Source organism: Gobius niger, assembly GCF_951799975.1.
Source record: "Gobius niger genome assembly, chromosome: 4".
In the NCBI taxonomy this organism is placed as follows: Eukaryota; Metazoa; Chordata; class Actinopteri; order Gobiiformes; family Gobiidae; genus Gobius; species Gobius niger.
This window is the reverse complement of record NC_136855.1, coordinates 28,273,654-28,295,716: the sequence shown is the minus strand read 5'-3', so window position 1 is coordinate 28,295,716 and position 22,063 is coordinate 28,273,654. Positions and strand designations below refer to the sequence as shown.

Here is a 22,063-nt window from a genome sequence, read left to right as displayed (position 1 = left end):
AACTCACTTAAACCGCTTGCAGGCGAGATCTTGTCCTTTCTGTCATGACCCAGATCTCATGACCATAGGTGTGGCTCAGAACGTAGATCGACCGGTAAGTCGAGACCTTTGCCTCCCGACTCAGCTCCATCTTCTCCACAACAGAGACCAGAGACAGCATCACTGCCGACGCCGCACCGACCCGTCTGTCGATCTCACTCGCCATCTGTGCATCACTCGTGAACACAACCCTGAGACACTTGAACTCCACCACTTGAGGCAAGGACTTCCCACCGACCTGAAGCGGGGAAGCCACCTTTTTCCGGTGGAGAACCATGGCCTCGGATTTGGAGGTGCCAATTTTCATTCTAGTTGCCTCTACCAAACAATGAAGGCCCTGATTTGATGAAGCCAACAAACAACATCATCTGCAAACAGCAAAACCAGACTATCCTACATTTTTTGTATAATGTGTTTCTAATTGTTATTTTCAAGGGTTTTATGCCCCTCTACTAACCTTGTAAGTCAGTAAGTCACTTCATATGCATAATGAACACGACACAGATGACAAATTACAATGTGGATTTATTTACTTCAACAGTTCATATATAAAAGTGCAAAAATATCATTTGGAGGCACTGAAATAATACTGACTGTTTATTGGTTTTATAGACTTTGCTGAAATACTGTTAACATTCATGAGTATGCTTGATTATTGATTATTGTTACTGAAGATTACAACAATTGATTTATTTTGTCTCTGAAACCTTTGCTTGGATTAATTTTTTTATTTTTTTACATTGCTGGCGACTGGACTGAAGGGCTTTGCAGAGTCAGCCATGAAAGCTTCGATTTCTTCCACAGTGCGGGGCACACAGGTCAGAAGTTCAATACCATCGGCTGTCACAGCGATGTCATCTTCAATACGAACCTGCAAACATCAGTGGGAAGTCTTTTACACATGATAAACTTATGGAAGACTTTATGAGTAAAAGAGAAGTGCCACTATGCATGCACGGGCAGAAGCATCATGTGTGATTTGACTGACCCCTCCGAAGCCACGGAAGCGAGCCAGGTCCTGGTTGTTGATAAAGCAGCTCTGGGCTGGGTTAGCGAGGGCCTGGTCCAGCAGGTGATTGATGAAATAAATGCCGGGCTCCACAGTGAGGACCATACGCTCCTGCACCAGACGACCCATCCGCAGACTTCTTAGCCCAGGCTCATTAACGCGCTCTATGCCCTTCAGAAAAGAAACATTTGTAAACAAGCTGCGTGCATGAAGAGAATGTCCATCTAATAATAACCAAAAAACATATCAAGTGAGGAATCCTGATTATGTGAGGTCATATTTCAATGCTAGACATGGTACAGCCATTAGCAAGTGCACATTTAGGTTTGACAATAAATTAAAATGTCTAAAATCTTCCCTACCTCAGGATATCCTCCCACATCATGCACATCGATCCCCAAGAGGTGTCCCAGGCCATGGGGCATAAAGACAGAGCCCAGGTGAACCTTCATCATGTCTTCAACACTCCCATTTAGGACCCCAATCTTCACCAGCTCCTCCAGGTGAACCCGGTCAGCCAGACGGTGCATGTCAGTCCACTTCACCCCTTTAACAGGTTTGAGGATTATGGATTTGAATACAAGGCCATGTATCTTGCACCAACGCTGCTCTGGAGTACAATTCAAATGTTACCTGGTTTCATTGCAGCCATGACAGCTCTGGAGGCCTTGAGGACGGCTTCATAGATGGCCCTTTGGTCTGCAGTGAATTTTCCGTTGGCAGGGAATGAGCAGGTGATGTCAGAGGAGTAGCAGTAGTACTCTCCACCCAGGTCAAAAAGGCTATAGATAAATGATAAGAGTATTAGCCAGTAAAGCTGAACTCTAGAGAGCAGCTCAGCTTTACAGTTTTGTTTACAGTGTTTCAGTTGAAAATGAGGCAATCAAAATACATTGTTGACAGCCACTGGAAATACTGTCTAAAAATATTGTATAGATATAAAATAGAACGGCTGCATAATAAGGATGTGTTTGACAACGAGCCAGTTTATCTGTGAGACAACAGCTCCCCCTCCTGGATACTCTACAGCATAACATCTCATTATCGTGCAAAGGAAATGGGAAATGATTTACCACATGTCTCCATCCATAATAGTCTTGTCATTTGGAGCGCCAGCATGTCCATAGTGAAGAATAGAAGAATTGTGCCCCCTGTTGATGCATAAACAACAAATAAGAAACCAAAACACAAGATGTTTATTTTCACTATTGATCTTTGTCCATTATACTTCATTCATTAAGAGTGCCTTACGTTCCACAAATGCAGGTGTACGAAGTGTGGCGCATCCCCCCTTTGGTGTAGCAATAATGCTGGAAAAGGCTGCCAAAAGAAAAGTCGTAACAATTTCCATACCGACTTGTAAGCTTTTATTAGACACTTTTTTAATCCTGAACTTTTTATGATCGTGTGGCATTCGTAGAGAGGCAGCAGCAAGTTGAGTCAAAACTCCTCAGTGAAACAAATAAATAGTTCTCCACAGTGACAGAATAACAAGCGTCATTATTTAGATTTTGATTTCCAAATCAAAAAAATAAATAATAATAATAATTTGTGCCAGATACATACCTTTCCATTTCATATTCCTGCAGGCCTGGTTTCACATGTTTCATGACCTACAAAACAACAAAATATAAGAGAAGCTAATGTATGGAAAATAGCAAAAAACAACAACATTCTTTCTTTTCAGCCTTTAGTACAGAGGGGCTGTGTGACCTCACATTGGAATTCTTTGTATAGGAGATTTAATTGATCATTTAGTTTTCACTTTGATTATTCAATTTTCCTTAGAAAGTAGTAAAAATGCTTACCATTTTGTGAGCTTCACTGGAAATCTTGTTGGTGTAGCGCAGCACCTCCAGCTCCATGTCAGTTTTCAGCAAACGGCTGCAAAGACATCATTCCATTGATTCAACATATCTTTACTATGTTATTGTCACAACATTTGGCGTTGGCATGATCAAGCAGAATGTTCAGGAGAGGAGTAAAAACACATTAAAAAAAATTCAAGTATAGATCTACCATCTAATAGTTCAGTTTGTAGAGAATTGATTGAGAACAGGAGACAAAAGGTCTCGGTACAATCGTTCTCCCCGGGTGGTGTGTCTGTCTAGTCTTCCTGTTTATTTCAGAAAATGTCAATTCAACCAAAGGGAGTGAGCACTAATGCCACGAAATCCCGAGCGAGCACGAAGCCCATTATATTAGCGCTCACCAACTCCGATCTCGAGGAGGAGGCAAAAAACAAGCAAATAAACCAGGCCCTCTGCGTACATGTGGCCACCTGGAAGACTGCGGTAATTGCGAGAGGTGCGGCCGTGCAAACAGTGGTCTTGCATTTATTTAAGGACACACGCGGGATAATGATTTAATAACTTACCATTCCACAATGACTGGGTGCAGGAGAGTGTTGTTAACCTGGAAGCTGGAAACGAACAAAAGTCAAGAATTAAAAGCGTTTTCAAAGGGAAAATAAATGCAATTGGAGCAAGCCTAATTTGTTTAACAGAGGAAAGCTGTGTGAAGGACAACGCTGGCTTTGCTTTTAATTAATAACTAACGAGCGGCTGCATTTATAATGAGGTTAATCAACAATAACTATGCGCTGGTGCGGTGTCCATGGTAATCAAAAGATGAAAAATAATAACGCGTCCAATTAAATCCTCGTTATATAAATGCCAATGATGCCAATTTTACACACCTGCTAATTCCCTGGAATGAGGCCTCGCGACAGATGCTCCCGCTGTCTGTGTTCAGTCCCCTCTGAAAAAGACCGGGAGCAGTGAGTGGCGTTGCTATTACTGGTTGTATATTTACTATAATTAGATAAATTATAGTGCTGTCGTGGGCGGCCTATTCAGAAACTTTCACGAGGAGAGACGGGCACAAATAGCTTACCAGTGTGAGGAGAAGTGCCGGTTTCGGGTTGGACAGCACGTCGGCAATCTGAGCGGACATAGGAAAAGGCCAATTAGTGTCTGAGAGAATAGCAGCCATAGTCGCCGTCTTCTCCTTTCAACCGTTGGGATAAAGGTCACTTGGACAGGCGCCGCAGTGGTCCCCAGTAACGGCAAAAAACAAATGGAACCTCAAGGGACTTAGTTAGAACCTCTGCACAAATGTCAAATTTGGTGAGAGTTACTATTAATATAGGTTGAGGATCTTGATGTGTGCGTTTCCTTCAACAGAAACGGATTGGTGAAACAAAGAGGATATGGCTTGGTTGATGAATTGCGTTTGAGAAAGAAAAACAACAACACAACTCTAAATCTGAGACATTAACCTCTTAAAGTTGTTAATTCGCTTAATATCGAGACTGCAGTTACGCTTAGGACCTGAGGTGGCAGTAGCGAGTATAAAAATGTCAACTTGGATCTAGTCCCTTTAACCCCTGCCTTTACTGAGCACATTTCCTCCAGTTCAGTTTTCCCTAAATCTAAAAGCTTCTTGACTGGAGAGTTTACGGCGTCTAGGCCAGTGTAACGCCTCATTTGAAAGCTAAGGCCTACAAAACAGATTTTTCCTTGTGTTGTTGCCGCATTCTCGTCACTCTTTTGTCATATTTTTTATGCTTTTTGGATGATTTTGTGTCACTTTTTATACTTTTTGTTGTTGTGTTTTGTTGCTTTTTCTTCCCTTTTTGATGCCTTTTTGGTTGTGTTTTGTAACTTGTTTTTGACACTTTTTTCAGGAAGCTTTAAGACTGGAGAAAATATCTTCGGTTATGAGGTTTAATTACTTCATAAGCCACCAATATTAAATTTTTAACTAATAAAAGTATTGTGGCCTAAAATGCGAGACAACAGATCGGTGACCCCATTTTAGCTGACCTTTTGTTTTCTGTAATTGGAGCCACTCCACAGATTTAAACAAGCATAGTTCTTATATTTCTGTTCTCTGCAATTGCACAAATCTAGAGCAAAGGAAAAAGAGGAGACGGTGACTTTTAAAAATATGTGTTATGTCAAGGCAGAGGCCGCACCTCTACACCTCAGTAAACGCTCTGTTACTGTGGCTCGAAAAAGGTCACAATGAACAAATTTTAAAAACACCAAGTACAGCTGACTTACATCACAGGTGTAGTGGACCTCATCTACTGCATATTTCAGCTTAAAGTGCTCCTTGGAAAAGATCCTAAGGTGATAAAAGACCTGAATTAACCATGTGCAAGTTGAAGTTATGTATGAAAAATGTCAGTTTTTGGTTATCATGATATGGAGATAATGGAGTATAAAGAGATTGAACAAATAATTGTGTCAAAAGGTATGGGGGAAACATACTCTCCCATCCAAGTAGCGTAGCTTTCAGGGAGTTTAGGAACAAACAGTAAGGACTTTCCCGAGTCCACATCAATGGCCCCATAGCAGTCAGGCTCAGTCACTCCAAAGGCCCAGTGGAAGAAAGACTCCTGCAGAAAACACACGTTAGAAGCTTAGTGCAAATAACTTACGATAAGCATATTTAACTGGTCTTACCTGTCTGAAAAGCTGGTCAGTGTCTGTGCAGTACCTCTGCTTCTGCTCTCCTCCCTGCAGCAGCACCATGCACCCCGGCACCACTCCATCTTTGGCCTTCAGCCCTTGGCAGAGACGCTGGCGGTTCTGAGCAAAAAGAGCCGCGGACACTCTCAAGGTGTCGTTGCCAAGCCAGAAAATGGGTCTGACAAAACAACATCAGGGGAAAAGTCAATGAAGTCAGAAGAAATGGCTGGTTTTGGGTCAGACCCCTAGCATCATTGCCTAAGTCATAATTGAAGGTTTTGGGAATAATTTAATAATAATGAAAGATCACTTTGAAATGGTCATAGCATAATGCATACCTAAAATATGAAGCAGCGTTTGGAGAATAGACTCACCTGTTCAGACTGGCACATAGGACTGTCACTTGTGGTTTGATGCCTTTGTAATTGCTCCATTGTTTTTATTGTATTGTATTATATTGTTTCTGTATTCAGGTTATTTGTTTGTAATTTAATTATGCATCTTTTTTTTTGTTCTTGTTAAGCACTTTGACCTTTGTGCTAAACAAATGAACTTTGATTGATTGGTAGAATAAAACCAAATTCTATGTGAAAGAAGAAGAAAAAAACGCTGACCAGATGCAATGGGTTTTGGTCATGTGGTTTTAGAGTCACAGTAAAATGCAAGAAAGAACAATTCTGCATAGTGTGGACGGCCAAGGGGGAAATGATAGAGTATCTCACAATACACATCACACTGAAATTTGCACTGAACCAAAGGTTAACCAGGGCGTTTTATGGTTTAGTGTTGTTGTATTTAATAGATAAAAAAAATATGTATAAAAAGTTTTTTATTATTATCAAATGAGGCCATGATCCACGAATGCAGAATATCAAACATTTGATCTGGAGATCAGTATTTATGTTTAGTTTCCCATGATTTAGTATCACTCTTGATTGCATAATCCTGTCAGCATTTTAGCCACAGTGATCTTTGTCTGATAATTGCTCCTTTTATAGATGCTACTTTACAGCTTTTTAGATCGACGCAATAGGATAAGAATCAGACTAGAGTTCTTTTTTTACTAAAAATGTTGGTGTTTTATTGAAAAGTTCAAATGCTACACTGTCGAGCATTAAACTCCAGGCTAAACTAAAACAGCTGTACGAGACTCGCCCTCTTAGCATTACCAGTAGTTTAACCATTGACAGTCCATTGCATGAGTTTAACTCAATGCTTTTCAATGATATTTGCCAAACAGAGAAAACATGCAAAAAGAAACCGAAAGCCTCGAAAGTAAAATCGTGAAAATACATTTATGTAGATCAACTCTGTATACGTGCAATATCACGTTTAATTATGTCTCATTGTCTCTAAATCATAGAGCATTATTTTAGATCGTAAAGTGGAGAGCACTCACTGTGGAGCTGCAGCCATGATGACACTCTGGACCAGACTGTCACGTGTGAACGTAAGTCACGTGAGATGAGTAGACGTGTCATCGTGGTGCGTTTGGGGCAGTAGGAAAACACAATTATTTTACGAATCCTTTCTTATTCTTTATCATAAGTAGTTAGTTCATTGTCGATAGATTTTTTTTTTAAGTTCATACTATTGATATTACCAATAAAAAAGTAGTCATAAAAATAACAGAACGAAATAAAAGAGACAATATTCTGGACAAAGAAAATGCACAAGAGCACAAGGATTAAATGGCAGCAACAGTCAGGGGAGATAAAATGCCTTACTACTTACTTTATTCTTTTGTTGAATCTATAATTCTATAAATATTACTTTATTTTTGTATTATTATTATTTTTTCTTCCTTTCACTTTCTTTCAAGGGACCAATATTATGGGCTGTTAGGCAGGGGCGCCGCCGGAAACCTAGGTTTCATGAAATAAAAACAAATCTGGACTCCCTACATGTTTTACGGATAAGAATATATAACCCAATAAACAAACCCTGTTTGTTTGTCCAATTGGGCACAATACACATTGTGTGCATGAAGGGCCTAGCACATTTCACTAAAAACAAAAACAAAAAAGGTCAGCTCTCGTGGGCCCCTTCTTTAGGGCCCTTAGAATCGTCCTAACCTTCCACCCCGTAAGGTGCCCATGTGTTAGGGTACCTAGTACTATATTAAAACACTGTACAGACTCATGTAGTAGGAGACTGTTTGGTTACATTGTTTGTTTTTTTACACTGTTGCCAATAGCAAAGAGTGTGTGCTCTCTAAGAAAACGGCAGCTTTCAAGCCACTATCCCTAACACTATAGAGGAAGTGCCAATACCCCTGCATCCAAATTGTTATCGCTGGCCACAGCTGGAGCCTAAGTTGTGCTGCTGATACAGTTGAACTGTCCAGCTTTGAGCACCACAGGCATAAATGCTTGCAGCCTTTGGACACTGAGAGACAACTTGCTTGGTCAGTAATCGTAATCTTTTTATTGTGAGTAGGCAAACAAATGGGTGTGAATTAAACTCCGGGTCCCACAGCTAAGTTGAATATGACTCGCACAAGTTTGCATGATTCGGACAGCCTAATAATTATCATTTATAAAGAAGTGAAGCATGCATCCTTCTGAATGTGTGACGATTGCTGATCTTTTCTGTATTCTGATGAAGAACTATTCCACTATAACATTAAAATGTATTAGAAAATAGTCTATACGAAAAGCATAAGTGATTAATTGTCTGCATTCTGTCCCTATAAATCAAATTGACCCAAACCTGGCAGTTATTTTTCAAGCCAGTGGGCAGTGACAGCTGAGTGCTAGAAGTAAGTTTTCACCAGAAGAAAAAGCCAATTGCTGCCTTACAATAATGCTTCAGTCTATTAGGCAGATAGTGGACTGTGGCGTGGAGGGCTACTGGCTGACTTTATTTATTTGCTCCAGATGGCCAAGCAAGTGTTTAATTAAAATGGGAAGCCACTGGATACATTTTGATGACTTTGCAGAAAAACTTAAAAGGTGAAAAAGAAAGACCCTAAAAGGAGCTTTACATTTGGAAATCCTTATCAATAGATTAAACGGTTCTCGTTGTCAGCAACATGATTTGGTCAATAAAATAAGAAGATACTACAGATAAGTTTAGTTACTAATAATGCACAACGAGGTGTCCATTATTATACTGGACTCCGCGTCGTCCAGTTATTCTGGTAATGGACACCTCGGAGTGTAAGCATTATCCCGCATATACTATGGTCCCGCGAACTGAAACTGTTCACTGGGCCCTGTTTGCTTATTTTTTCATGTCCTGGGCAGGTTATTTTACTTTTTAAGCTGTTTTACCTGAAACTAGTTCCAGCTCAGTAGTTTATCGTTACCATGGAAACAGCTGCAGTGGAGTGATATACGTTGTGACGTCACAGGGTCCGCAGATGTGTGAGAAACTACAAAAAACTCTTAAATACCACAATCAATGTTTCTGAAACTCAACAGAGAGTTACTGAAGATACTTATTTATCAGGCCCATTGGCCAAAAATGCTGTATCTACTGCTATAAAAGTAATATTTACCAATATCTGTGCATCCGGTTCAGTGGAGAAAAATGCTAACGGCACAGCAGCTACTCTAAACTCGGAAGTAGTGACTTTAGTAAATATTACTTTTTCACCAGTAGGTGCATTTTTGGCTAATGAGTCTGAGAAATAAGTAGGTTCAGTAACTCTCTGTTGAGTTTCAGAAATATTGATTCTTGTTTAAAGAGTTTTTTATGGGGGGTTTTCTTGCATATTTGCCGGTTTGCTAGGACCCGGAAGCGGAAGTCGCAATGTCACACTTAACAAACGTATTAAGTTACTGAACCTACTTATTTCTCAGACTCATTAGCCAAAAATGCCGCACCTACTGCTAAAAAAGTGATATTTACTTAAGTCAGGTTAGCGTAGCTGCTGCACTGTTAGCATTTATCTCCACTACCCGGATGTAGCGATTTTGGTAAATATTACTTTTATAGCAGGTGCAGCATTTTTGGCTAATGGGCCTGATAAATAAGTATGTTCAGTAACTTATGTTGAGTTTCTGAAATATTGATTGTGGTGTTGAAGAGTTTTTTTTTGTAGTTTCTCAAACCCGGAAGTACTGTAGCTGTGACGTCACCACTTAACAAACGTATAGAGAGTGATTTAACTGTTATTTAACTGTTGCCGGGCTAATTGTACATGATCACTTTTTAATGGACACCCTCCAGCCAATCACAATCAAGTATTCACCTAGACCAGGGTATAAAGACTGATAAACATGTAAGCTCTATACATGGATGATTTTATAATGAAAGTCTAATGACACGGTGGCTTCACAACAATGAGGTCTAGGGCTCGATTCCCCGGCCAGATAAGGCTGTGCGGGTTTCCTCCTCACTCTCAACTTAAAATATGCACAAAAGGCAAAAACCTCCTGCCCGTAGATCTTGGTGGTCAGCCACGGCTCCTGACAGGTTGCCTCAAGGCCTGGCTTGAAGGAAAACAACACAGTACGACGGAGAGTTTACACAAGCACAAGTAATTAAGCAGTTTAGCTTCAAGAGAATATCAACAACTTTACTCCTTTACCAGTTAAACATGTAAAATCCCACTGGTGTGCATGTTGCTTCGTTGCACATCAGAATGTTTAAACAGTGAATCTATTTTGAAGGAGCCGGCAGAGAGTAATGCACAGGTGACATGCCCAGTAGTTGGTCTGCTGCTGCATGCGTTCTGCTGATGAGCTGTTCTTCACACGTCTGGGAGTAAAACTAATTAGAGCACACACATTATTATCGTAAAACTATCTGAATCTACCTTACGCATAACACAAGCTTCTTCTCGGTTTTCAACCCCGTGTGGATAAAAGTTTTAAAATTATTCATTAACAATAGAGAGATATTAAAAAAAATAGCTCAATGCTTGCTTTATTTTAGTCCAGTAAGCGATTTCTCTTTTCGTTGTCTAATTGTGTTGCTGATGTTAATGGTTCACAAGGGGTAAAGCTTCACCCAGCAGCAGTTTAAACCCTCAGCTACAATGGTATGAACCTGATAGCTCCTTGCAGATTGTGATTTAAGATCTCATCCTTTACTCAAAAGTCTGCACTGATAATGTCACACTTGAGACAAAGAGCGAACTCTAAAACGTGTAATACGAAGACGCAATCACAATTATGAGAGCACAAATTTCTCCAGGGCTCGACTCTGCGCCACTGGAGCTGTGCCGGTTGTAAAACATTATTAGAGGCTGTTTGTGTGACAGGACGGATCAATCTTGCTTTGGCAGGTGATGATCAATACAGGCACATGTACCTCGCTCCAAGGTCAGTGTGCGCTCCTCCTAATGCACCTGCTGCAGACCGAACATCTACTCTCACAGCGGGGTGTGTTCTGGCCATTCTTTCACAAAAGCCACTTTATTGGTTTTTGAATTCCTTGCAATTGTTTTTTGTTGCTTTTGAGATTCAATAAATCCCCCTGAAGTATATTTCCTTTCTTGTTTCTTGTTCAAAACACCACCCACACTCCCTCAGCATTTCATACAAATGTCAAAAAGGTGTCACATTAAAATTCCTGTTTATTTGCTTAGTAATGTTCATTAGTGGCTGCTTGTTTCGTAACTAATAATACTGCAACATCTTTAATAATGTCTGACCATGTTCCTGTTTAATGTTTGAGAATAACCCTGAATAACTGTTTTTCCACTGACTTGCCAGCGAGCTTGACTGATCCAGCCCTGGCAAAGCTATTAAATACAATTCACAAAGAGTATAGCAAATTGCCCACTGAACATATACATTTAATTGCGTATTGTTTACCTTTTTAAATATTGTACATGTGTTTTGTTAATAGTGTCTCCAAGCCTCCTATGGACAAGTGTTGCAAATGAGCAGTCTGAAAACAATATGTATGGTTTGTCTAATGCCATTGTTATGTCCATCCCAAATGAACAAATATATAAATGAATAGTCTACGATCCCTCACGTGTTTGGCTTTTAAAGTTATTATCAGATTAACGTAGACTTTATTGTCTCCATAGGGGCAGCCTGTAAGGAGCAGTGGGACCTCAGATGGCGAAACAGAATCACCTACTGCTCACGAGAACATACAAACTCACTTCACTGACTTGTGAAGAACAAGGTCGAACCACCGCGCTGCCGTTCATCACATGATGTTTGTACAATAGCCGGAGAAAGCGAATCATTTTCTACAGCTAATTAAATTAACCGTATCTCAGTCTTTAGGGAGTTACATGAGACACACCCTGTCAAACAAGCTTGGACACTGTGGGAAATTACACCTATAATAGCGTATTAGATTCACCTCAGAAACATGGTATTGTGTCGAAAGATAGAGCATAGTCGTTGATTTGTGGAAATTGTTTTGAGAGAGAGTTCATGCAGACACGTTTGTAAGTGGTTTCTTTCTATTCTGTCTAAATGAAAATGCCAAAGCAGGAATACGATCATACTTGATGTACAAACTGCCTGTACAAAAGCTCTTGAGGCGATGTAGACTGTAAAACAGGCTAATACTTACTATGCACAATAAACATGACTTTTTTTTTTTACATAATGTTGATCAGTTTATTAATGGATACAGATATTTTAGACAGAATTATTCCTGACACAAAGCAAAGAATGTTTTAACTTGTCTCCAAGAAATGAAGTGAGTTTTTAAGACCATGTTTTCTTAGCCTTGTAAAATGCACACTTCACTAAACACAAGTGTTGGGAAAGTTACTTTTTATTTTATTTTATTTTATATTTTATATAGTAGTTGCAGCTTTAAAAATGCATTATGTTTGTATTACCCATTTACTGAGTTACACTACTTTGAATTACTTCTGAGCAAAATAATAATTCCTTTTCCTTCATAATCCCCCAGATCTTAAACACCGGTGTCCAACATGATTTGATGCTGCATTTCAGGCGGAGTTTGAGGAGTTTGGGCTTTTTTACGCCCGTGCATCAATTCAAAGCATTTAAATGTACTTGTAACTTCAGTTACTGAAATAGTAAGAGCTAATACACTCCCGTATTTTGTTAAAGTAATATGTTATATTCCTTACTTAATGAAAAAAGTATTATATTGTTGTAACACGTTGCTTTTGTAATGTGTTAAAGACCCTATACCTGATTTTTTCATTTCAAACAATGTTGGTGGGGGTACAAACTTATCCCTAATCTTACATATTTGTAGCATCCCAATTCTTAACAGGGACATGTTTATAGGCACATTTCACTACTTGCAGGGTCACTTTCACAAGAATGCTAGAAAATTCGCCTCCAAGTTCATGAAATCGATACAAATGTTTTATAATTAGATCGACAGTGTTTTCCCCACAAATGTCTAAGTTTACAATATACTTAATGAAGACAAAACAAATTTTATTCCATGACTAGAAAAGAAATCAGGCATAGTTCCTTTAACACCATCTTGCTCTACAGCATTTTTTTTTTTTAGCATATTACCAAATCAAGAAACTGGTATTTACTTTTCCCCCAGAAATATTTATCAGTGTAAGTTTTGAGACCCACTCCAGCATTTCAAACAAGACTACAGTGATTTCCTAAATTAAAATCCACTCTCAAAAACACATACGTGACAAGAATCATTAAAGAATGGATCATCCAGAGTGTGACATAAATACGCTGGCCCAGATGACTACTTTGCTACTTTTGTTGCTTTTTTTATATATACAAATGAAAGTATAGAATGATACAGAAGGTCTCGGTGAGTATCAGATGGACGACGTGACCACAGATCAAAGAGCAGATCTGAGCAGGTTAAGCCGCAGTCACATGCCTAACCCAGAACAGCTGTTTATGTTTGGACAGGATTAGGGACGTCGCATATTTCATCAGGATTTGTTCAGCTCAAATTCAAAAACTTGGACTTCAGCAGCAAAATCATTTTAATTACAGTGGTCACTTAATCCACCGTCCAGTAGATGTGCCCGGCCAGGCATCAGTACCCGCTGCTGGACCTGAAAGCTTGGCATCTGTTTTAGAAGATCAAGTCTGGATGCAATTGAAACACACAAACCATGTTTTCCTTTAGAAATCCCTCAATTTCTAAAGGAAATCCCTCGATTTCCGCTATAAACACTCCCTTGAATGTCTCAAAAGAATGCTGTAGAAAAAAAAATAGGAACAATCCAAATGATGATTGATGTGAACACAATCTGAGAGTTGTAAAAACAAAAACACTTCCCGTACTTGTTTTGTGAGTTTTCTTTCCCAAAATGAAAGAGATGCCAAATGAGCAGCGATAGAACAATGTGTCATAATCACACACGAGTATAACCAGCAAAAAGCAATGAGAGAAGTTCTGTGTGAAACTAGCCACAACAACACCTGCAGCTGGATTCTGAAACCAATTCTTTTCTCCCACAAAAACAAATGTCAGATTATTTTCATATTGAGAGTTGGTCGCTTGCAATAAGTTTTGGGTTTTCTCTTCTTACTCAATCCCTGCACAGCGACTAGAAATCGCTGACTGTTCAAATGCAGAAGTCGAAAGGAAGGGCAGGTATTTGTGCACATAGCTTTCTTTGTTGGATTTATCAAGGACAATGTCAAGGGCCTGTCTTGATTAGTGAGAAGCTTCTCTTTGGTTCAAATGTTTCAAAACCAATCTAAGAAAAATATGAAGCTAGACTGGATAAAGACAGTGTTTTTTTAATCTTTTTACCTCATAAAACATTTGACCTTGCGAGCACCACTAGGCCTTGTTAAAGATCAAACGAGACAAAAAACAATAAAGAAACTGAGCTAAATTATGGGTGTAAACCAAGTCTAAACGAGACAGCGGATCGTCTCATGGTCAGAAGGTCGGGGGTTCGTATTCCGCCTCCTGACGGTGCACACTGTCGATGTGTCCTTGGGCAAGACACTTCACCCACCTTGCCCCCAGTGTCTTCAATTTGGGCCTAAGGAAGGTGGAAAAGCACTTAATAAGTTGAGACCATTTACCATTTAAACCAGAGAAACACTAAAGTTAAACTGAAGCATAAATGAATTAATGAAATGAAAAGCACTTTATAAAACCGATGCATAATTATTATTTCTTCTTCTTCTTCTTCTTCTTCTTCTTCTTCTTCTTCTTCTTCTTCTTCTTCTTCTTCTTCTTCTTCTTCTTCTTCTTCTTATTATTATTATTATTATTATTATTATTATTATTATTATTATTATTATTATTATTATTATTATTATTATTATTGAGCTTTTTCCCATGCACTGAACATGAAAGAACCTCAAAATGTTTGAATGGCTTTACACAAAGTCCTTTCTCTTTAATCCATACAGTTGTAGAATAAAAAGGGAATTGCATATCTTCTTCATTTAGGATTTGGCCTTGTGACGGCAGAACCATTAGGATTTTGTCCTTGTGAGGTTTATTTTTAATTCAGCTCTGCTCTTTTGTAGGTTCCATTAGTTAATCATTCATGGACTGTAATCACATGCTCCACAACATGGACAATAATTACTACCACAAAACTGGAGCTCATTCAAACTGTGGTATATGTGAGCATGGTGGTATTTGGGCTTTTTCAGATGGCACTCAGGGACATCTGCAATTTTACACTTATTATTTCATTATATTTCACATCCAGTTAATACTGAGTGTGTGTTTGTTAGTATATGAGTTTGTGAAGGTCATTCTGTTTCACACGTTAAGGCACTGAGTTTCTCCAGACGCATAAAGAGACGTGTTCATTTTCATCACATTTTATTGTGGCTTACTCTTACTTTTAACGTATATATATTTTTACAATTAATTATAGTTTTAGTAATGATTTTAGACATTATTAGTTTAGTTAAATTTTTAGTCTGTGACTTTATTTCACTGCCTTACTATTAAAATGAACAGACACATGTTTTGAATGAAAGAAAAATGGAAAAGATCAGTGTCGTAGGGAAAGAACACTATATGGGAACAACAATAGGACATGTTTGAATGTTTATAGCGTCTCTAAAGAATGCTGTTGAAAAAAACCAATAGGAAAAATCCAAATGATAATTGATGTGAACACAATCTAAGAGTTGTAAAAACAAAAACACTTCCCATGCTTGTTTTGTGAGTTTTCTTTCCCAAAATAAAAGAGATGAGCAGCGATAGAACAATGTGTCATAACATCACAGAAGTATAACCAGCAAAAAGCAATGAGAGAAGTTCTGTGTGAAACTAGCCACACCTACCCCTGCAGCTGGATTCTGAAACAAATTTTTTGTTCCCTTCTTACACAAAAACGAAAGTCAGATTATTTCCATATTGAGAGTTTGTCGCTTGCAATATGTTTTGGGTTTTCTCTTCTTACTCAATCCCTGCACAGCAACTACTTAAAGGAACAGGCCACCGTTTTAACATACTGAGATATGTTCTTACCTGAGCTTAGACGAGTTGATGCGTACCTGTCTGGTCTTCATGCGTGCACTCAGTCACACAAAAATACCATAGATGTTGTTAGCATTTAGCCTCTCCTCTTCTCCTCTATGGGGCCCAAACAGGGGTGAAGTTATAAATGACAAAGCGGATAAAAGGGGCACTATATATATATATATATATATATATAACACCTTAGGAACACGTCGACGAATTTTGTCAGTCAAATCAAATTGTTTTTGTAGAGCCCAATATCACAACAGGAGTGACCGAGTGACCTCACAGTCAAACATACAACAGTCCAAAGAAAAGACCAGACTAAAGTTGAAGAGTGAGCTGAATATTTTGTATACATTTAAGCACTGTCCACGTTACTGAGCGGTGTGCAGAAGAGTTCCAACAAATAGTTTTGCTGCTTTCCAACCTCTTAACCCCCACCTTAACCAAGTGCATTTTCTACACTTCGGCTTTACCCAGATCTAAAAGCTTCTCGACTGGAGAGCAACAGCGTAATGCCAATTTGAAAGCTAAGACTTACAAAAGTGATCAGAACTTTTTTGTTGCGCCTCTTTTTTTTGTCTCTTTTTTCCTCATGTTTTTGTCTTTTTTTGGTCATTTTTTGTTGTGTGGTCATCCTTTTTTTTATGTCACTTTTTGTTGCATTTTTGTCATGTTTTTGTTGCTTTTTTGTCGTGTTTTCATCCTTGTTTTCATCACTATTATGATGCTTTTTTTAAGCTTTTAGATTGTGGATCAAGCTAAACTGGAGAAAATGTGCTTGGTTCAGCGGTGAGAGGTTGCCTAACCCGATTGATTTTTCCGCAACCAAGACCATTATTGTTGTTGTATGTATCCATCTTGGCCTTGGAATTATCTGAGTTCAGTGCAAAAGAGCAACATGGCGCTGTGTTGTGATTGAGTGAATACATTTTTTTGCAGAGGTTTGCCAGTAAATGGTCTCATATTTGGGGCAGAAACACACAACTCAATGTGATCAAAACATAGTCAAATTGATTACACATCAGCATATTTGACCATGAACATAGTGTTGAAGCCAACTGCAGATAATCCCCAATAATACCATGTTGTTGAGCTGATATTGACAATCAAAACCATACAAATATACTGTGCCTTTCCCTCATGCTTACGGTGCAGGAGAAAGCACGACTTGTTCTATTTAGATGTGACATGTTGTTTACAAGGACAGTGAATGTTCTCATCCAAAGTAGGAGGTTTAGGCATGCAATACTGAAAGAGAATTATGAAGTAGCAAAATGTGTTTGGAGGGCATCTTAAAGTGAAGCTGAGAGTGTCTTATCTGTGGGTTGTGGTTGGAGGAACACACTGTAGTTAATATAGAATAAAATGTGGGGGAGGAGACCCTTCAGCAACACAAGTGAGGACATTATCTACTTCATTAATCCGCGCAAAGCAGCTAAAAACATGTACCGCTGGAACACGCTCCCCTCGCAATCCACGGCCCGACGAATGTGATTAATATTCATTCAACTGTCATTTCACTTTTCCTCAGGAACCACCGTTTTCATATGAATTTCCCAGAAGTCAAAGGGACTCCAAAATGACTTTGAAATACTCCTTTCTCGTTCCCCCTGAGTCTTTTGGGGGGAGGATTCTGATTCTCTTTTACAGTTTGTTTCTGCAAGGCATGCACTGCTCCGAAGATGGCACTTTTAAACTTGAAAAGCCGTGTAAAGTGGGTAGCGAAGTAGTGGTGTTAAGTGTAGGTAGTATATAGTTGTAGAAAGTAGTAGCTGTATGAGCCCACAGAAGCTGCCTCTGTAGTAATAGTACAGATGTAGTACTGTTTATAGTATTTGTGTGGATAGTAAGGCCCATCGCGGTCAGCCAGTCACACCTTCTGCTTAAATGCGGAAACCAGAGGATGGCGCTGGTTCTCAATCGTCTGTGTGATGTCAATTAGTTATATTTCATGTTTTCGTGCTTCGGTAAGCTGTCATGTTGGCTATAGAGATTGGGATTGTGTCGACATACTGCATTGAATTCCCAGTGAGTTCATGGTTAAACAGGGTTTTCAAGTTAGCCTTCTGACGCTAAAGTATTGATGTATTTACCAGTTTTAATATAAATGTATCGCTGCAAAGACTCAAGATGGTGAATATGTGAGGAAACTGATGAATATATTTGAAGCTTAAAGGAACAGGCCACTGTTTTTCCATACTGAGTTATACGTATGTTCTTACCTGAGCATAGACGAGTTGATGCGTAACTGTCTGGTCTTTGTGTGTGCGCTCAGTCACGCAAATAGACGTTGTTAGCGTTTAGCCTTAGCACTTCAACGTCCGCGCAGTAAAGTCAAAGAAAACATGTAATATGAGCTAGTGATAATCGGTATCTTCCTCAAAAAACACACTTATTTTAACTTAAAGACAAAAGCACTTCCTCTACAAGTTTGGAAGTGCTTCGTCTTCGCTTATCTCCTCTCCACTCAGACCCCTTTAGTTTTGCTCTGTGGACCAGCTGCCCAGCTTTGCCCCACATGTAATTTGCATGCTCTTGTCGCCGCCTGCATGAGATCCTCCGCATCTCTAAGTGCCCCGGTATGGCACGAATCAAAAGGACGCCATGACTTGTTATCTCGCCGCTGCTTTTCCCCGGCCAGAGGAGCACTATCTCCAGCTTTGATGTTGGAGCCACTGGCCAAGTCTCCAGCGCCACTGCCATCATCAAGAGAGTGCTTTGTCATTAAATCCTAGAGCTGCTTCTAATTATGGCCCCGCATCACTCTACTGTACGGGCCTCTTCTAGGCAGTGAGGCACAAATAAGATGCACGGGGAAACGGCTGAAACCCATAGAGGTGGCAGAAGATCAAAAACTGTTTCTGTGTCTCCAGCATTGGCACTATGGTTAAAAGGGCAAGGTGCCATTCAGAGACGCCCTTTCTCTGACAAGACATTTAACCAGGCTATTCAGCATAAATACAACATTATACAGTGTGAGGACATACACCATTGCCTCTCAACTAAACATCGCAGAGCCAGAACGCAGTGATGTCACTTGAAACTCCTCATTAAAACTTTTCGCTGCGGACTAACGGTCATCAATGAGTTTGGCTGTGACGATGTGCTGTGTTTGGCGGATGCTCCTGTGCTTGCCCACACCCAGTTTCCCTTTGAGTCAAGCAGATCGGTGGCAAGGGATTGGGCGGATTTCATCGAGAGTCTTTCATCTTGAAGCTCTCTCAATTCCCTTGTCACCTACACTCCCAGCAGCACTATTTATAACGTGTAACCATAACAACTGGTCGTTCCTCTTTGCCAAATGAAGAGTCCGTCATAAGGCGTCCCTGAGCTTCCAGTATGAGTGTTTTTTTTTGTAATTATTTTTATTGAAAAGGTTTGGGTAGGGCAGAGTGACCTATGCAAGAGTGTGTTTTCTTTATTTCTGTCAATGTCCGTTCACAGTCAAATGTTGCGCCGTGGTTCGCTGTCCGTGGTGCTGAAAACACAAACACAGCTTCAGACAAAACAAGAAAGTGGACAGAACTAGCGTAAAGGATGCACTGTGTGATTTTTACAGACAATTTTGAATGTGACAAATGAATAATCGACTCACACTGTGCGACTGATTCTCATTCAAGGACAGCCACGATTGAGGTGCTCACAGAGCGAAAACACACATGGCTGATCTCAAACGGCACCGTTTAAACTCCCGAACATTCACTCAACAAGTGGAAATCACTTATGTCCTGTGTCAAGGTCTTGGAGATGTTCAATTTAAGGAAAGTTTGCAAAAAAGTTATATTTTCGGGCTGAGCATCCCCAGAGAAATGAATGCCAGGAGTGAGAAGAGTGTGTCTCTGTTCTCGTGTGATGTGTAAATTGTCAGAGCTGAGGAGTGACTGCCTTAGATGAGGGAGACTTTGTACAAGTGCAGGAGCATTGTTGTGGCACAAAGTTTCGTCTCATTTGCACCACTTCTAAAGAGGCCTAAGAGTTTGTGCTTTTCAGATCCCTTCAGATCCTTTTTGTGATGAGCAGAAGAAAGAAGACACTGCACCTGACTGTCAGTTCGATGAAAGTTTATCTGTAGTTTGAAGTTGAATAAATGCACAAGACTCCTCAAGAATATCAACTTTGGTCATGGGGTGATGTATGAATAAGAGCATATAAAGTAAAAAAAGAAAAGAAAAAAGCATTAATATATTTTAGTTCATGCTGAGGAAAAAAGGAAATTACAGACTATGACCATAAGTGGCCTCAGCTGACCACTATGTTGGCGTATGCAATGAAATAGCAGCCTGTCTTGCGTTCCATGTGCCAGCGTTGTTGACATGTATGTTACTTATTCTTAGAGAGACATGTCGCACCATTTCGTGCCAGACCCCTGCTATTATGGTCTATTAAGCCAATTTAACATGGAGTTACTTTATTGTAATGCCTAAATATGACTCCCATGAGTGCAGTTTGAAGCTATATATGCATGGATGAGCATATAGCACATCAGGTGGGAGAGCTCCCAAAAGCAGAGAGCCTTTTGTGTGTTTCCATCACAGACGACTCCCCTCATGACGACCTGTCAGTGGAGCGGCTTACATTTAAACAGCCGACACATCCGGGACAGACTACTGAAGCACAAACAGCAACAGTTCAGAGTCGCTCAGAGGAACAGGCTAACAGGCGTTCAGCAGCCGAGAGGTGATGCCATTGTTTGACATCTGGATGTTCCAACCACCATCACACATCCTTTAGTGAGCGCTAATTGCTCCCACAGGGACCAATCCCAGGGTCATACCTAAATGAATCTGGTCCAAGTTCAGTCTGGAGGTAAGACAAGATTTTACAATGTCAAATGTGGATGAACTGACGGGGTGGTGTTGAAAGGAGTCAGAGCATTGTCTTTAAGCATTCTTTAAAATTATTTTTCCTCAGGTAGGAGTGCAACGTAGTGACCACACAAATTACAAAAGCAACATTTTTGGCGACGTGAAAACAGGAAGTGACCTCCCTCTCTCCTGGTGCAGCTGAATTGTTTGCCTTTTTCAGTGAATTGTTTGCCTTTTTCAGCGAACCACGTTGTATTACTGGATACTTTTGTACGTCTTTACCGTGTTTTTGTGGAGGTTTCGTGGATTTGTTTACTTTGAGAGTCCAAAATGGTCCTGAAGAAAGCAGCTTTTTGAAGGTAAACAAACTGCTAGCTTATCAGCTAAACCCATTTGAGATCTACAAACATCTTCTTCTGAGACACTGAACAGTGAAGAGGCACCAAGAGCCCCCACACCTGCAGCACGGAGGAGGCGTCACAAGAGGAGCTACAGGAAACAACAAAAGGGACCAACGAGGAGATGGTGATAGACTGTGGAGGGAGCTGTGCAGGAGGAAGAGGAAGGACGAGGTGGAGCTGACCAGTGCAGGACACTACGCTCTGAGACGGGGACAAGCCCAGGAGGCGGTGCACCGTTTCAGATGATCAGAGGAGACAGAGGGCAGCTACAGTTTCTCTATCCTCCAAGGTCATGCGGGTGGAGTGGCTGAAGGACAACGAGATCATCGACCCGGCCGAGGACAGGAACTTCTACATCACCGTGGACCACAACCTGATCATCAAGCAGGCGCGTCTGTCCGACACGGCCAACTACACCTGTGTGGCCAAGAACATCGTGGCCAAGCGCAAGAGCTCCACCGCCGTGGTCATCGTCTACGGATTTCCCATCAACCAGTGCTCCTCCTGTGACCAAAACAGTGAAGATGGCGGCCGCGACACAACGATCTTTCACCAAAGAAAAAAAAAGAGTGGTGCGCACTGAATGGGTGCTGCTGCCGGATGCTCTCTCATCGAATGCAATTTCTCCATCTGTGAGATCAATAAAGTACCATCTTATCTTATCTTATCGTATTATTTGGAAAGAAGAACATTTGTATTAGTTGGAAGCAGAATGTTGATAGTAAGCTTGCCTGGTGCCACCTCGGGATCCCCCCAGAACAGCTGGAGGAAGTGTGAATGGACAGGGAAATCTGGGCATCTCTGCTCAGACTGCTGCCTCCATGACCTGCTCCCAGATAAAGTGGAAGTAAATGGATGGATGTTAGTAGTAAGATACAAGGCACCTTCCTACTGCGCAGCTCCCTCCAGTCCCTCCGCTCCACAACAGTTTTTCACCATCTTCTGGGAAGAGCTTAGCAGCGAATCTATTTTATTCTCCTGTGAATGTCCATT

At 40.3% G+C, this 22,063-nt stretch overlaps 1 protein-coding gene across 1 annotated transcript; it reads right to left on the bottom strand.

Moving 5' to 3' along the window:
* Positions 1 to 625: 625 nt before the first annotated feature.
* On the bottom strand, positions 626 to 6,970 carry pepd (peptidase D). The gene is made up of 15 exons (XM_079555844.1): positions 6,926 to 6,970; positions 5,521 to 5,704; positions 5,326 to 5,453; positions 5,116 to 5,179; positions 3,944 to 3,991; positions 3,747 to 3,808; positions 3,426 to 3,470; positions 2,857 to 2,932; positions 2,615 to 2,661; positions 2,300 to 2,368; positions 2,122 to 2,199; positions 1,682 to 1,830; positions 1,411 to 1,595; positions 1,028 to 1,219; positions 626 to 910 (listed from the first exon to the last, which is right to left on the bottom strand). The coding sequence occupies exons 1-15, from the start codon at positions 6,940 to 6,942 to the stop codon at positions 767 to 769; spliced, it is 1,488 nt and encodes a 495-aa protein (XP_079411970.1). The 5' UTR covers positions 6,943 to 6,970; the 3' UTR covers positions 626 to 766.
* Between the last annotated feature and the right edge of the window lie 15,093 nt (positions 6,971 to 22,063).

Bases quoted from the DNA above. Each gene is read 5' to 3' on its own strand.
- pepd (XM_079555844.1), bottom strand. The intron at 2,933-3,425 runs GTAAGTTATTAA...ATGTCTTTGCAG, and splicing joins CACCCAGTCATTGTGGAATG to CCGTTTGCTGAAAACTGACA. The intron at 2,369-2,614 runs GTATGTATCTGG...TTCTTTTGGCAG, and splicing joins CAGGAATATGAAATGGAAAG to CCTTTTCCAGCATTATTGCT.